General features: G+C 36.1%; 1 protein-coding gene and 1 long non-coding RNA gene across 2 annotated transcripts in view; one reads left to right on the top strand and one right to left on the bottom strand.

Moving 5' to 3' along the window:
• Positions 1-2,431: 2,431 nt before the first annotated feature.
• LOC108907445 (triple functional domain protein) overlaps positions 2,432-15,854 on the bottom strand; it is a 74,126-nt gene continuing 60,703 nt past the window's right edge. Inside the window, exons 12-20 of the mRNA XM_018711127.1 lie at positions 15,294-15,706; positions 14,598-14,985; positions 14,348-14,542; positions 14,079-14,293; positions 7,564-7,888; positions 4,871-5,979; positions 4,298-4,436; positions 3,744-4,142; positions 2,432-2,815 (exon numbers count right to left, since the gene is read on the bottom strand). Of these exons, the coding sequence (XP_018566643.1) occupies positions 2,696-2,815; positions 3,744-4,142; positions 4,298-4,436; positions 4,871-5,979; positions 7,564-7,888; positions 14,079-14,293; positions 14,348-14,542; positions 14,598-14,985; positions 15,294-15,706 (3,303 nt within the window). The 3' untranslated portion in view covers positions 2,432-2,695. The remainder of the gene's footprint in view (positions 2,816-3,743; positions 4,143-4,297; positions 4,437-4,870; positions 5,980-7,563; positions 7,889-14,078; positions 14,294-14,347; positions 14,543-14,597; positions 14,986-15,293; positions 15,707-15,854) is intronic.
• LOC111691670 lies at positions 9,046-9,787 on the top strand. Its single transcript, XR_002763016.1, has 2 exons — positions 9,046-9,444; positions 9,594-9,787. It is a non-coding gene; the product is annotated as an uncharacterized LOC111691670 (long non-coding RNA).

The following is a 15,854-nucleotide window of genomic DNA, read 5'->3' as shown; positions in this document are numbered from 1 at the left end:
GTCTTTAATTCTTTGAGGAACAGGTGTGAAAAGTGCTTGGAACAAGGAGGGGGACACTTTCAGCAGCTGCTTTAATTTATTGTTATAACAAGGAGGGGGACACTTTCCGCAGCTCCTTTAATTGTTTGTTATTGTTATCACGATTATTCTTTAAAATAAAGTTATATAGTCATTAACGTTATTGAAACTGACAGCTGCTATACAGCTCGTTGAGAAATGAGGTTAAGTTGGTCGCTATAAGCTACTCCCTACGTCCAATGTGTCAGAGCCAACTTCGACCACGTTTTTATTTGAACGCTCGTTATGTTTACGTTGCAGGAAAACAATTATTTAATACAACGTTTTGGCAAAATTACTAAATTTCTTCATGCAAATTATATTTGAATGATGAGCAAAAAGCAATTTATACTTGAACGATTTTTATATTTAGGTACCGATTTTCTGATCACCCTGTACATGCAAGATTTAAGTTCTTCGTGCCAACCGCGTTTTAAAGACGAGCAAAAATTTTAATCAAGAATGCCTTTTTGTCGTAAAATGAACAATAAAAATGTTTTATTACCCATTTCTATCAAAGTAGGCTGATTCATACACAAATTGAAATTATAATAAAAATTTCTGTTCTAAGCAACTTTCCTTAATAATATATTTCTGTATTGTTAAAACAAAGGCAGTTTATTCTTGAACGATTTTTATATTTACCGATTTTCTGATCACATGAAAGTTTTCCTTGCCAACCGGAGTATTAAAGACCAGCAAAAATTTTAATGTCTTTTTCTCGTAAAATGAAAAATAAAAATATTTTCCCTCTTTTCCACTCTAACCGTGGACATACTGTATATTATTTTACATATGTATATTGTTAAATTCGTTAAAACAAAGTTAAAGAATTTAAAAAAATAATGTACAGAGTACAGGTACTTTAAATTTAGGATCAAAGGGAGGGGTAGATAAGTATATTTAGTTATCTAACGTGATTTTCTGCAACATCCCCTATATCCTATATTTGAAAGATCAGAGGGCGCAATATAATTCAATATTTATTTCAAATCACCCCATCACCTATACGCTACATCTCTGCATCAAAGAGGTCTTATATTTGATGGTGCCGATTCCACTGCCCTCTGATTGCGGACGGCCTAACTTTCTTTAAAATTAATGTCAACATTTAGACAGACCCTCGTGTTCTTTATATCTTACGTGCGAAGGTGGCTCGTGATTATGGTAGGTACTTTAAGGGCCCCATATTCTTTAAATAGTGTTTTCCGCAAAGACAAATAATTTCAAACATTTAATAACTGAATAATCTAAAGCTTATCAAATAATAGGAATGTTATGTCATACCACCTGAGTATTTTCAAAGACGCCGCAGTAAAACGAATAAACAGGTGCAAAAAACGATCAAACCGTCAAGGTTTTAGGTACTGAAATCTACGAAAATACTAACTTTTTTATATATAACTCCACATGTAAATATTCTTATAACATTTACTTGCTTAGTCCTACATATAAAATTGTTTACTTTTATTTATAAGTACGTGAAAATAATTCTTAAAATGTGGGGTTAGAATAACAGCAAACGCATGTTTTACAAACGTTTTTTTTACTTATTATTTTATTTGAGTAAATTTAAATGGTAACAATCAATAAACAAAACATCAAGGATTTCATTTTTGTGCTTACTTTTGTTCTACACGTTTTACTTTTAAAGATTTCAGTACCTAAAAACGCCAGAAATTTCACTATTTCTCGGCCAGGAATATGGCCACCTTAAGAATCTGGGAACAGTGATTAAAGTCCCTAGATTGACACAACTGATTTTTTTCGTTTGCTCAAGCGGTTGATATAAGTATCTGTGCTATTTATAAAAAAAATCAAAATTTGTTGTAATGTAAAACTTTAGTAGTATTTTAGATGAAAATCTTGGGTTATTGCGTAATAATCTCTTCAGACTAAGTGAAAATTGAAATTAATTGCGAAAAAACGCATTAAAAATTCAAATTTGTTTTATTGCTTTCACCGGTGTAATTTTTCACGTGATTCCATTCCACCAATCAGCAATTGCATTTTGTCGAGCGTAGACGCTATCATTAATATCGGTGACGCTAAGAATTAGGTATTTTTAATTGACGGTACCAGCAGCGCAATGTTGGTTGCCTAAGCTAGGTGTGACTTGTAATCATTAATGAAAATTCTGTATAATTTGACCCTAAATTGACCAAGTACCGCAACGGACTGTTTCATTTGTCCCAAAAAATGGCGGTTTTACATGTTAAATTGTTCCATTTCTATTTAAAAACCATCAAAATTTGATTGTGGTATTTCAGAAGAAAATATTGGGTTATTTCATTCTTCTCAAATTAGAGTAAAAATACTGCCAATAAAATATATATTTTTTAACCGATTGATCGCATGCGAAATAAAAGAAGCCTTTAATAAAATACTTTTAATGTCCATATTTACAAATCCGTAATATAACTACAATAAGTTAACAGTCACACGTGTTAAATAATAAAATGTACAGTGCTCGTCACGTAATCTAACATTAGGCGATGAACTGAAATGGAAAAAAAAACTACGATATGCTACGTCTCTAAAACAAATCTTTGTTACGTTTTATAAAACTAACATGTACAAATATCACATACTAAACAGTATACAGCGTAAGACACGATACACTCAAAACGGGAGTCGGTTAAAACATGTGTTCGTTGTAGTAAACGGGACTAGTCGGGCTTGTGGCGACGTTCATGGGGTGTCTGCGTTGCATGAAGGTTTTCAGACGGGACGATGGGATGACGACGGAGGAGTCTTCCTGAAAATTTAAACATTTGGTTGAAAAAAATCAAAAGTGTGCCCTATTCCATAATTGAGGCGGTAAATCCGCTTTTGGTGGAGTTTTCTTTCGGCTAAGGTACATTTTCAGCAACTTTATAGCCACTTTGAAAATGTTGGTCTCGTCTTTTTTTCAGCATGAAATTTGAAAAAATTTGCGCATTTTTTATTTAAAATTTGACTATCCTACTGAATTCTACACTTCCTCACCGTTTGTACCGTATTTCGTGAAAAAGTATTCATTGGGATAAACACATAACTGTGTTTTTCTGTAATGTGCAGTTTCAAATAATAAAAAATAAATGTAAGGTTATGGTTCAATTTATGTGTACGTGTTTATGTCATTATTAGTATGTTTTTTTTTTGCGTTATTCGTAATCGGTTCATCCTTTAAAATTAAAAATTATTGAATATTTCTTCTCAAAATTTGGTACAATTCGCATTGACAGGATAAAGAATCCAGTGGTGTAGTCAGATTTCCGTGTTCGATTCAAAAGTTCCCGGCTTGAAATCTTAAAAATGAGAAGAAATATAACTGTCATGCAAAAAAAATTTTATACGGCAACTGAACTTTAATTCTAGCAAAACATTTCGATAACAGGACCTCTGAAAACTGGAAAACCCATTTTAAGCACCAGATAATTCTTGCGGTGCTAAAATTAAAAAAAAATCGCATTTCCGAGATATTTGAACCTAAAAATATGTTTTTGAGGAACAAAATTTGTTGTAATCAAAATTATTAAAACAACTACTCTGCCGACTAATGCTCCGAGCAGCCCTGATTTATATACGCAATGCCCAGTAAACAGCTGTGGTGGTTTGGCCACTCGAAGTCCCAAGCACTGAGTAACAGTGACCGTTCCTAATACTTTTCCCACGACGAACCACAATTTATCTGTTCGTCTTACCTTCTTCATCCACACGGAGTCCAGGCAGCGGTCCATATCCATCCTCTGCGACGGCACCAAAACCAGCATCTTGCCGATCAGTTCCTTGGCCTCGCCGGAAATACCTTGGAAATACTCGTCGGGAAAACAGTAATCGCATTTGAGGATGTTGGCGGTGGTTTCTTCCATCGAGTCGTCGAGGAAAGGGGAAACCCCGCTGAGTAGGACGTAGAGGAATACACCCGCCGCCCAGTAGTCGGTGTGTTTCCCTACGGGCTGGCCCAGGACCAGTTCGGGGGAGGCGAATTCTAGGCAGGCCGGCGGTAAGATGACGTTCTTCGAGGTGTTCACCGAGTCGCCGAAGTCGACGAGTTTTAGAAGAGGGGCGGGCGGGGATAGGTCGACCATCACGTTTTCGGGCTGCGTGGAAAATTACTTTAAAGCATGCTGCATAAAAATGAGTTATATTCATTCAAAAAAATTACGTAGTGCTGTTTTGATTAAATTTCTTAATGAGGATCTCACAATATTAAGGTTCCTTGACAGTTACTTACATAAAAATATAAGGAATTTACCTTCACATCGAGATGCGCAATATTGTATTGGTGTAACCAGTGTAAGGCTGACATCAACTGACGACTGTAAGCTCTTACGTCTGCTTCGTTGTATTGGTCCTTCTCACAAATATATTTGAACAGAAGTGGCCCTTTCACACTAAAAATGTGGAAAATTATGAGTTCTGGATTTACAGTTTGCTTAGAAATTTGAAACTTAAGGTTCTGATCTTTGAAAACCAATATAGTTACCCCAAAAATGATTGCCGTAAATTTTGCAAACGGCAAACACTGAAAATAAGTTAATTTCAATTTAAAATANATTTGAAGAGAAGTGGCCCTTTCACGCTAAAAATGTGGAAAATTATGAGTTCTGGATTTACAGTTTGCTTAGAAATTTGAAACTTAAGGTTCTGATCTTTGAAAACCAATATAGTTACCCCAAAAATGATTGCCGTAAATTTTGCAAACTGCAAACACTGAAAATAAGTTAATTTCAATTTAAAAGATACTAAACACTTTCAAAATGTGTCTAATTTCTGCATTAACATAGACAACATTTTTGGGACTGCAAGTAAACGTAAAAATACTCACAGCTCTAAGACGATGGTATCGATCCCTGGCAACGGCGCGTTATCGAACAAAGCCAAAGACCTAATAACATTAACGTGCTGCATCCCCGCCAACAGAGAGTACTCCGCTTGGGTAACGTGATGCGGTTGTTTCCTTCTCGTCACTTGCTTCAAGGCCACCTCCACACCGGTACCCCTGTCTCTTGCCAAACGAACCACGGAAAACCTCCCCCTGTCGATCTCCTCGAGTTCGATGTACCTCCTCTTGAACTGCTCCTGCTGCCACCTCAGGTTATCCGCCAGGGGCAGCGTTACCGCAACGCTCGGCAAGCTAACGATCTTATTCTGCGTCGCCATTATCCTGAAGCTGTAGGTCTCGCCCGGGATCAAGTTTTCTACGGTGAACGATTGGCTGTTCACCGGGTGGCTGTTGTTGGGCGATATCCATTCGCCCGTTCCGAGCCTGCAGTACTCGACCACGAATTGGGTGTAACTCTCGCTCTCCCATTCGAGCAAGACGCTGGTGCAGGAGATAACCTGAATCTTAGGCTCCGGCAGGGGTGGGTAGTTATTGGTAACCGTTAGGACGGCGGAACAGGACACCGAGCCAAACTCGTTGGTGATGGTAAACGAGTAGGTACCGGAATCCGATACTTTAACGTTCTCTATGCTCAAAATCGCCACCCCTTCGTCTCCCTCTCCTTCCAGGAACTTCCCGTTCCTCAAAATGCACAGATTCGGCTCCAACTTTTTCCAATTCTGCTTCACGACTTGCCCGCAGTTCTTCACCTTGCATTTTAAAACTACCTTTGTGCCGCTTTGAACCGTTATGTCCTTGAGCCTGTCGCGGAATTCCGGTAAGGCACCCTCGGACGAGGAGTTTTCTTGTATGGTGGTGTTGTCGATGAGACGTCTGCTGTTTTTCCTGAACCTGAACGACCAGGGTTTACGGTTGTAATTGGATAATACGTGGGCCGGTACCCACATCTCCTCCAGGGTAGCGTTGATGCGGACAAGGTAGCCTTGCGTGGCGTCGTAACGGACGATCGTTACTATTTCCCCCAAGTTTAGGTCTGGCCATTCACAGACTAGGCGAGCTTGGGTGCCCGGGGCCATTACGTGAATGTCGCACTGAAAATGTGGTCGATAAAATACATTTTACGTTCAATTATAACTGTTTAAAAACAATACAGGGCACACACACAATGTGTTAAAAATGAGGCTGCGTTTTTCCCATTCAAATTTAAAGATATAAAGTACATTCTGATGTTTACACGGGTGCCCATGTTTTCCAGGACCTTTTACCACGGAATATTAACGGAATCCTTCCTTGTATTTCAACGTTTGTATAGTTTAGATGGATTTTCTTGTTTTGTCTTTGTTTTATTCAAAGTATGATTTCTTGTCTATAAATCGTCAGCAGTAGTACCTTTAAAATAAAGTAAAAAGGAATACGCTCTTTCATTTTTGGCACACAATTGTGTTACACCCTGTATATTAAACGTGAACTAAGTTGCGTTCTAAATTATATTAAAATGTGTAATGTGTATGAGTAAAAATATATTTTGTGTTAAACAGAGCATTGCAAGCGATAAAAAACAACAGTTAATTAAAATACAACCCAAAATACAACAACCCACATTCCAAACTACCAAAGATGATTTAAGTGAAAAGTGCAAATTATTACTCTGCATTGAAAGAAAGTGTTAATTAAAAAAAGCCCCTCACAAAATGATATGATCTCAATTACTTAATATTTTTTTTGTAAGTTTGTGTTAAGTGCAACGATTCTTGTGAACGGATTAGGAACGACAAAAAAAAAGCAAACAGAAGCTTGGCTATCATGCTCACCATTTCGATCAAAATATGTAGAGCGGCATTCCAAAAATTCCCATTTCAATTCGTTACGGTTGTATTTTAAGTAGCAAATAATTATTCACGACGTATTTTTTTTACATAAAGTAATATCACAGCCTTTGTCAATGGTTAGTTTACTGGTTTTTTTTTTGAAGCTTTCATTTATAACACCTAGAGAGAATACGAGTTACAGTAATAAGGAAAATCATCATGCTTCAGAGTCAAACAGGCCATCGTTTGAATTCGAGAACAAATCAACTTTAATTTGGATTTTATAAATATATTGCAAAGGAAATGTTGATTTGTTCGAGAATTTTTTTACTCAAAAACAGTATCGAGTGTTAGAAAATTCTTAAAACGGGGATATCGTAGAGATTGTTTGTTTTGCATATACAAGGTGTCCCCAAAAATAACCGAAACCTTCGGTAACTTTTCAAGATTGAGTTCTATCAAAAAATTTTGAAATAAAAGTTATACGGCATCAATATATTCAAAATTAAACCAAGATCAACAAAATATTAAATGGGACACCCTATTTTTTATGCCAGCAATCGACAGAGCCTCAAATTAGATGGTGACCTTTGATTTGACCTTCTCAAGTTGCCCTAGAAGGTCAACTAAAGGTCAAAATAATTTTTTATAAAAAATAATGGATATAAAAGTAAAATAACATAATATACACATTTGACTGAAACTAGTAATTAAAATTTGACAAAAGGCCACTCCATATCATCAGCTTTAGGTCCAATCTAAGGTCACTATCTAATCTGTGATCCAAAATACTAGAAACTTTGCTCAAAACGTTTTTGAAAAAAATCATTCCCGAAGAAGTGCCTAAATAGAACTAAACATGCTTACCGTAGGTTGGGCGTTTTCCGACCACCTTCGATGCAAGTCGTTCTTGTCCCCGTCCTTACCGGCATCCAGCATGACGGTGTCGCTTTTGTGTTTATTCCTCAGCGTGTTTTTCAGGCCCCCGAAGATGTTTCTCCTGGGTCTGTGATTGACCCTGGTATCGCTACCTTCGCTTAGCTCGCTTTCAGAAGGGATACCGATGGTATTCGCCTTGTGAATGTAATGAGTGTGCTTTCTTTGGGTTTGTTTGTTGGATTCGGATGGGTCTACCGGTGGGATGGCTTTTCTGAGGGCCGTTGTGTCCCACATTGATATGTCGGATAGGGAACTGGGGGAATGTAAAGAAATAGTGATGAAAAAAAAAACGTAAAATAAATCTAAGAGCGGGAGGGTCAAAGCAGTGCATCGAGTTCTGTGAAGCCAAGCGGTTAAAGCCGGTGGTTTTGTTAATGGCTGAAGGGAAATGTTAAATGTGAAGGAAGTTTTTAGTTTGCAAGTAATTTTGTTCTTATGGATTTTTTTTTTGAGTCAAGTACTTTATTTTGATTTTTATCGTGTTTCCTGTGAATGTGGGGATATTAAAATGTAAGGTAATTATTTTTCTAGCCACTTACATTGAGAATTTTTCAATTATTTGTAAATTTCGAATGATTTAAAAAAACATACACTCATCTAAGGATGAATTATTTGTACTAAAAGGACAGCCAACTCTTGAGCGTTTTTAGATAATACATAAAGTTTAACTCTTGAATTTGCCCAAAGTATAATTTTTATTGTCCTTTGTTGTGAATTAATAAAACTTGTGAAATATTTTGTGTTCCAAACATCCAAAAAATTAAATTCCACATCCTCACATTAGTAATTATTGTTAAAAGTTAGTAGCATCTCTCTCAAGCAGAAGTAAAGGCAAAAGCAAAGCCAAAATCCAAGCACGCAACCAGAAGAAAAGGCAAAAAAAAAATTGTAAAATAAATGGTTCAAACAAAACGATAAGCGGATAAACGAAAAGTGAAAAAAACTGGGAACGCATGATTGGGGTTTTCGGTAAAAAAAACCATCTCGTTTGTTTCATAATTTATTCTGTTGAAAATTTGTATTCCATCGCTTATCAATGAATATGTTTATGTACAAACATACATTCTATGTACATGTATAACTTATAATTAATACAATAATAATACAATAATATAACACATATCTCACTTGTGTGGATTTTAAAAAGAGTATTATTGGCTCATAGCTGTTTTACATTGACAATTTATTGGTCAATTAATTCATGAAGTCGCTTCATCGAGAAATTGGACAAGTGTAATGCACCAAATCTGCTGTCAAATAACTTCATGAATTTATTCATCAAGTTCTTGACGGATTGGAGCATGTTCTAATTTTCGTCAATTTCTTCGTGAAGTTCGGAAGTACCAAATGAGGTTATGTTATTGGAATATGTAAATAATTGTGTGACGTACTAGTTTTGCATTGTTTTTACTGATTTGTTACTTACAAAAACTAATATTTATAACGACCGTTCAAATAAAAACGTGGTCGAAGTTGGCTCTGACACCACATATCAAGAAAAGACATAGATAAATAATTCAGGGTATTTGTTTGAATCTCAAATGATTCATGTTTATATTTACTATTCCCCGTGTTGTGATTGGTTCATTTAAGTTTCGCACCACTTTTACGCTCAAATTTTGACATTTTCCAGAAAATTCGAGTTCGCCATTGTTGTGTTTCGTAGTGTAATCTAATGTTTTTGCGTTTTTAATGATTTCGTGCTTGTTAGTAAGATTTTTTCCAGTGAAAAAAGTGTTGAACAATGCCGAAGAAGTGCTATATTTGCAATATGTACCAAATGAAACAAAATCAACGATCGTTCCATAAGTAACAATAATCATAGACGTAGCAATAAAACAAGCTGTTGGGGTTAAATTTAAATATTTCGCTTTGACAAAATTTAAGTGCCAAAAAGCATTAGTAAATCAGATAAACCAAGGCGTAAAACATTTAATAGATTTTTTTATATGTTACAGATTTCCGAAAAATCTTCTAATTAGAAGACAGTGGTTTAGAAGCTTAGGAATTCCATATACAGAAACAATATCTATATATACCTATATATGCTCTGACCACTTTTGTAATAAAATGCAGGATAATATTCTTAGGATAAAGCATAAGTTAACAAAAAATATTTTATTTCATAATCAATAAATTTCTATTTGAGTAATATGGTTGTCTTTTTTCATTCATAACATTCATTCGATAGAGACAACCTAAAAAATAAACCAATTGACAGCTTTATTAGGGACAAACTTTAACTCCAGTAATATAGCCGTAACACGCAATGTAAAAATCTACATGTAATTCTATATAAAATATATATTTAAACCTGTTCTAATTTTTAGTTTTTTATATAAATTCACACATATGTGTTTGTGATAGGAAGGGTTAATGGACCGACTCTATAAAAATGAATTATAATTTTAAAATATGGTCAATCTTTTAGTTTCCTATATACAAATTTTATAAATTCTATGTAAGAGTTGATACCAAATTTTACACCGTGTCATAAGCTATTAAAATTAAAACTAGGATATACCTACCCAAATGGAATTTAAATACTTTGTTTTGTTAAAATCTCGTGAAAATCATATTAATTAACAGCTTAAGAGTATGATGAAATGTATCATTATAATTATAATTATTAAACTTGTTATTTTAGTTGCAATCAGCCCCTATAAAATGATACGCCACTGCCCTTGAGGGAATGTAAACACAACTTCCTCACCCTTCCGATGAACTATTTTGGCTTCAAGCCACATATGTATAAATTATGTATCTATGGTCTTTTCTTGATCTGTGGTATAAATTATGTATCTATGGTCTTTTCTTGATCTGTGGTCAGTTTCAATAACAAAGCGGCGATATAGCGCTTTGACAGATGACGTTTAAGTTCATTTGCTACACGCTACGCCCTACGTCCAAATTTTCAGAACCAACTTGACCACGTTTTTATTTGAACGCTCGTTATAATATGTGTCAAAACGGTACCGCTGTCGTATCACTACACTTATGAGTGGAAAGGTAACATTTTTGAAATTCATTTGCTTTGATTCGTTGGTAGAACTGATTCATGCGTCAAAAAACTTGACAAAGCCTGTAGCAGTGTAAAACCACACCAATAAATTCGTGAATTAATTCATGAAGAACTTCGTCAATTCATTCATCAATAAATTGTCAATGTAGAACAGCTACGACGAGACCTGCGAGACACCAGTACATCAAATTTTCCAAAAACGTTGATCGACATCGTCGAAATGCGAACGAGTGACGTTTGATTTGGTATCTCCTACGGTTGTGAATTTCGAGACACGAGTGTGACCGGACGACTTGAAAAATTTGTGAATAACCGGCGTTTCGCAAGGCCCCGGATAAAGGTGGCATAATACCAATGGCGTGACATGAAAAATGCACCAATACGCTCATGCTCCCCAAAGTTACAGCTAGACAATACAATAAAGGTACAGAAAAATAGTTTTTGATTCGCCTAACCCATCAATAAATCATCGTATATCAAAAAAATAAAAACATTTACATCAATTTTATTGATGAGCGCTCATCTATGACAGCGTTATATATATATTATTTATGTATTTGAGCAAGAAGATCAAGTAGAGGATCAAAACGAAAATGGTAGAAGATAGGCGGCGGCGCAATCTGCCGATTGGAATGTATGTTTCCCCTCCCATGTTCGGTGCCAAAAAATCAGAAGGAATATCATCGCGACAGTTCTTTTTTTTTTTGGATGTATTTGTAACACATGATTGAGAGCGTGGGTGGGAGAGACGAAATCGGATTTTTCAACACGGAAAGTGGGCGAAAAAAAAATGGAAAGACGCGTTTCTACCATTTTCTTCCAAGGAGCAGAGCATGACGTGATTGTAACCCGTGAAGATGTAGAGGTGCCTACTTGAAAATTGCAAGATTCGTAAGTGGTATCGTACATGTAGAATTTCATCGAATCCAAAAATTAAAGTAATACATTACATAACAAACATGCCCTTCTGCTCGTTCACAATATCGAGAAAGAAATCAATTTAATTGTCAAAACAGAGCGGGTCGACTGATTCTCCTCGTTGGGCAAGTGAATATTCGGTACCCATCACCGTTTCCCGAATCTGGTGGTGTTCCTATCGCAGTAACTGATAGGCGCGTCACTTGTACACATTTATTTTACAATTTAAGGATGCTTCACAACGGATTCTGATTGCAGATCACATGTTAGGATGGCTCGTTTCAAGCAAACACAATCCCCACCGAAATTTCTATATGTTTTAAGATGATCTTTAATTGAAAGCATAATTTTTTTAGACATCTACAACAGTTATAACAACAATAGCGAAGCCTTTCACATTTAGAACCCATTATTAATTCCTTCACTACCTCATTGTTGTATTTTTTCAATGTCATTCTCAACATTAACATTATTATAAGTATTCCTCAACTGCAGATATAAGATTTTCCTTGTTTTGATTAATTGTTTAAATATGACATTTTGATTATTATAAACTTTTGATTTAATCCCTGCAGAGTTATTTCTTCAGACCAAAATATATAAAATTCATAAAATCCATCATAGAAAAAATGCATACACTTTGTAGGTTTTAAAGCAAAAGATTAAGATTTTTGTGTTCAATTTTGTACGATTTCTCATTTTGATTTACGGGACCTCAACACAAAATTTTTTTGAAATTTACCAACTTTTATTTCTTTTTAATGACTTCATTATTATTATTATTATTATTATTATTATTATTATTATTATTATTATTATTATGTCNTTATTATTATTATTATTATTATTATTATTATTATTATTGTTATTATTATTTATGCAGGGTGTAACTAAATGAGACAGTTTTTTAAAGGTGTGTCTTACTAATTGATTTTAAATATTTTTCAACATTTCAAGTTTTTAACAAAAATTATTTTAGTATTTTTAAAAACAGTGTGTTTAGTTTGTGAAATTTCAGTTGACAAGGATTTTTGACATTGATTTAGTTTAGGTGATATCGATCCGCCTGATGTGATATAACAATAGGACATCGGATGGGCAAATTCTGCGAAACGAAAATGGTCGAAGTGACACTGCTTTATTTTATTACATTTGTTTTAGTTTTTAGTTTGTGTGTTTAGAAGGTTTGTAGTACGGTAGGCAATTTCGTGTCATTCTAAGTGTTAGTTGGCATTGAAATAGAATTTGTATAGTACAGTGTTATTTTATTGAGATTGATTTTATAGGAAAATTTAAAGTTGTATTTAATGAATTGTTTTGTGTAGTGTTAAGTATATAACCTTATATTTATTTATTTCAGTATTTAGTGACGATACGGTGTCTTTGTGTGTCTTCATTGTCAAATTTATGTACGATATTATGAAAAAAAAACATGTAAACCAATCAGAAAAAGTGAGATTTGACAACAACGCATACCTTATGAATATAACCCCCATTCGAAGTTACACCACGTACAAATAATTTCTTATTTCGATTTACGGAACCTCAATCCGAGAGTTTTTAATTATTTTTTTCGTGTCTCTTGTGAAAATATGTTAGTTTATCATGTTTTAAGAGCCCCCTCAAAAAATCAGCTAAAAAAAATTTTTTAGAGGTCGCTCAAAATTTTTAAAAATTGCCAAAATCGCCAAAAATTGAATTTTTTTAAAATTTTTTTCTCGTTATATCATTTTTTAGGTTGAAAAAAATCTCGATTCTGAAAATTTCAAATCGATATTTTAAGGATCTCATTATTTTAATTCTCATAGTGTAAAAAAAATTTTTTTGAGCTGATTTTCTGAGGGGGCTCTTAAAACATGATAAACTAACATATTTTCACAAGAGACACGAAAAAAAGTATTCGTTTTTTTTTGGGCCACCCTAATGTGTATACAGGGTCGGAAAGTCCCCATGGTTCATCGGCCGTTACGTGAGAGCGATAAAGAAAGTCATAGAAATCCGTGCGATAGAGAAAGATAGCTATAATGAAGACGTCTAATAGTCACCGCCCATTTCGCCCTTCCACAAATAAGATCCACTTCTTGGCAGAGTCGCCATCTAGTATTTTAATTTCAAAGTACCACTGATTATTTTGGCTATTGAAGCATTAAAAGCAAGCGTTTGTTAAAGCTTTAGACATACCTAAACTCTGTCAAAAATGCTTAAAATTTTGATTTATAAACCAACAAAATAATTTACGTGAATTTGCAAATAAATTAGTCTGTCCTTTAAAAAAATATATTCTAAGGATATTGAAAAAACTATATATCTCAGACTCAATTCCCAACGGAAAGCCCCCTTTCGCGTTCGTGTTTGTTTGAAGCGAGCGTCGGAGCCCCAGGCGCGCCTCCTTGTGAAACACCCCCGAACAGGTCAGATCTTTAAAACAAAATCACAACCAGAGTTAGTGTGTCAAACTCATCGCAACGTTCCCAAATCCAAATAGGCAAGATTGCATACTCACGCCTCTTTCGTCAGCTCTTTCTGGTACGCTATCGGACTCTGGATGGCCTTGAGGAAGTCCCTCTGCGTCTGTAGGATGTCGCGGATCGTCATCAGCCACTGCTCCTGCAGCTCGTCGGTGGCCGCTTGGCACGTGAAGCCCAGATTCGTGTTTTTGGGATCGGTCGATTCCAGGATAAAGCAGTCTTCTTCGGTTTTCAGATTCATTTTGTTTACCTGAAAAAGCAGACCGCGTAAACATGAAATAGTTCGAGGTCCCGAAATACGCACTTGTAGGTGAGCTTTGTAGATGTATTGCGGACTAGTGAACTGCGTCTTCTTCCCGACTACTTCGGAAAATATTATGCTTTGTTCAAAGAAAAACACGTGCAGATCTTTGTTCTTCCCCACCACCGAGGTCTGACCGTAGTCGGATACCGTTAAGATACCATGAAACAGTAACTTTCCTTGCGCTGTTATTTTACCCTAAAAAAAAATTGTTAAAACTTATCACTTCCGGTTATAAACGAAGTAGGTATACCTCGAATCCTTGCAGTCTACCCACATCCATCATATCATTGGCCGTTTTCGGTACGACAACCATTATCTTGTAAGCTGCCCTGAGTGGTTCGATTTCGGCCGTCAAACCGGCCCTTTCCGTATATTTTAGGATGTCCTTGAGCATCAGCTGGTACTTCATTATCCTCTGGACGGGCTTTATGAGAAGGTCGCACAGCTGAAGCTTCTGTCCAAGTTTCACCCTCAGGTCTTCGAAGTAGGTCTCGAGGTACTCGGAGACGACGTACTCCGACACGTGCTTGTTCTTGCAGTAGATGATGTACATTTGCAGCTTTCGCTCGTACCGTTTGAACAGCGAAGCCAGCTGTACCGGGTTCTCTACTGCTTGCTTCAGCGATTTTAGGAAGAAGCTGGAAAAGGGCATCATAAAACATTGGCAAATTATGAATTGAACAATTTGTTTGGTCAAAAATAGTATTATTGCTGCTTTTCGTTAATGATAAAGTGTACTGTCGACCTCCAATATACGTCTATGCGAAGGATCTAGTCGAAAGTTCATGTCACCACTGAAATGACGTCATGTACGGAGTACTGAGGCTTTATAATCGGTAACGGTGTTGGTTAATCATTAACAGTCGTTTACATTTGTCAAAGAGCTAAGTTTACGTTAAAAAAAGTTAATAAGTAATTAACAGCGAGCATAGCATTTGTGACTTACTTTTTATGCCAGTCGTATATGACCTCGATATTCCCGAACACCAGCTTATCCTTGCCGTCCTTCAGGTCCTCCGGCATGACTATGTCGCAGTCGGGATCCCTTATCGCGGCGATGTACCCGTCCACTATCATCGAGAGGTCGCGCACGTACGCCTCTTCCGTATCGATGAGCTCTTGCAGCACGTACTGTCTCTTCTTCAGCAGGATCTCCGTCTTTTTAGCACTGTCCACAATGTCCTCCGACGGTTTGTCACTTTCGTCGCCACTAAACGCGAGCGCGGTCGCCTCGTTGGAGGAGCACTGCGCCGACAGTTCCCGGTGGGCGTTGGAGTTGTCCCCGTACTCGGAGATGGCGTTCTCCGACTTGGCGTCGCGCATCAGGGAGTTGCGTTCTTGGTTCTCGGAGTGTTGTTCCTGAAATCGGTTACGAGCGTTTAGAATGTGAGGGATGCTACAAACGTTCAGTTGAGACTAATTTAGTTGGGTGTGCGTTCTACTGGATGCTTATGGAAATAAAGCTAGTTGCCGAGTTCTTTATAATTAATTGTTCCATCTCTGATAA

Source organism: Anoplophora glabripennis, unplaced genomic scaffold (assembly GCF_000390285.2).
Source record: "Anoplophora glabripennis isolate ALB-LARVAE unplaced genomic scaffold, Agla_2.0 scaffold5, whole genome shotgun sequence".
Taxonomy (NCBI): domain Eukaryota; kingdom Metazoa; phylum Arthropoda; class Insecta; order Coleoptera; family Cerambycidae; genus Anoplophora; species Anoplophora glabripennis.
The sequence above is the reverse complement of the archived record's forward strand: the minus strand, read 5'-3'. Positions and strand labels throughout refer to the sequence as shown.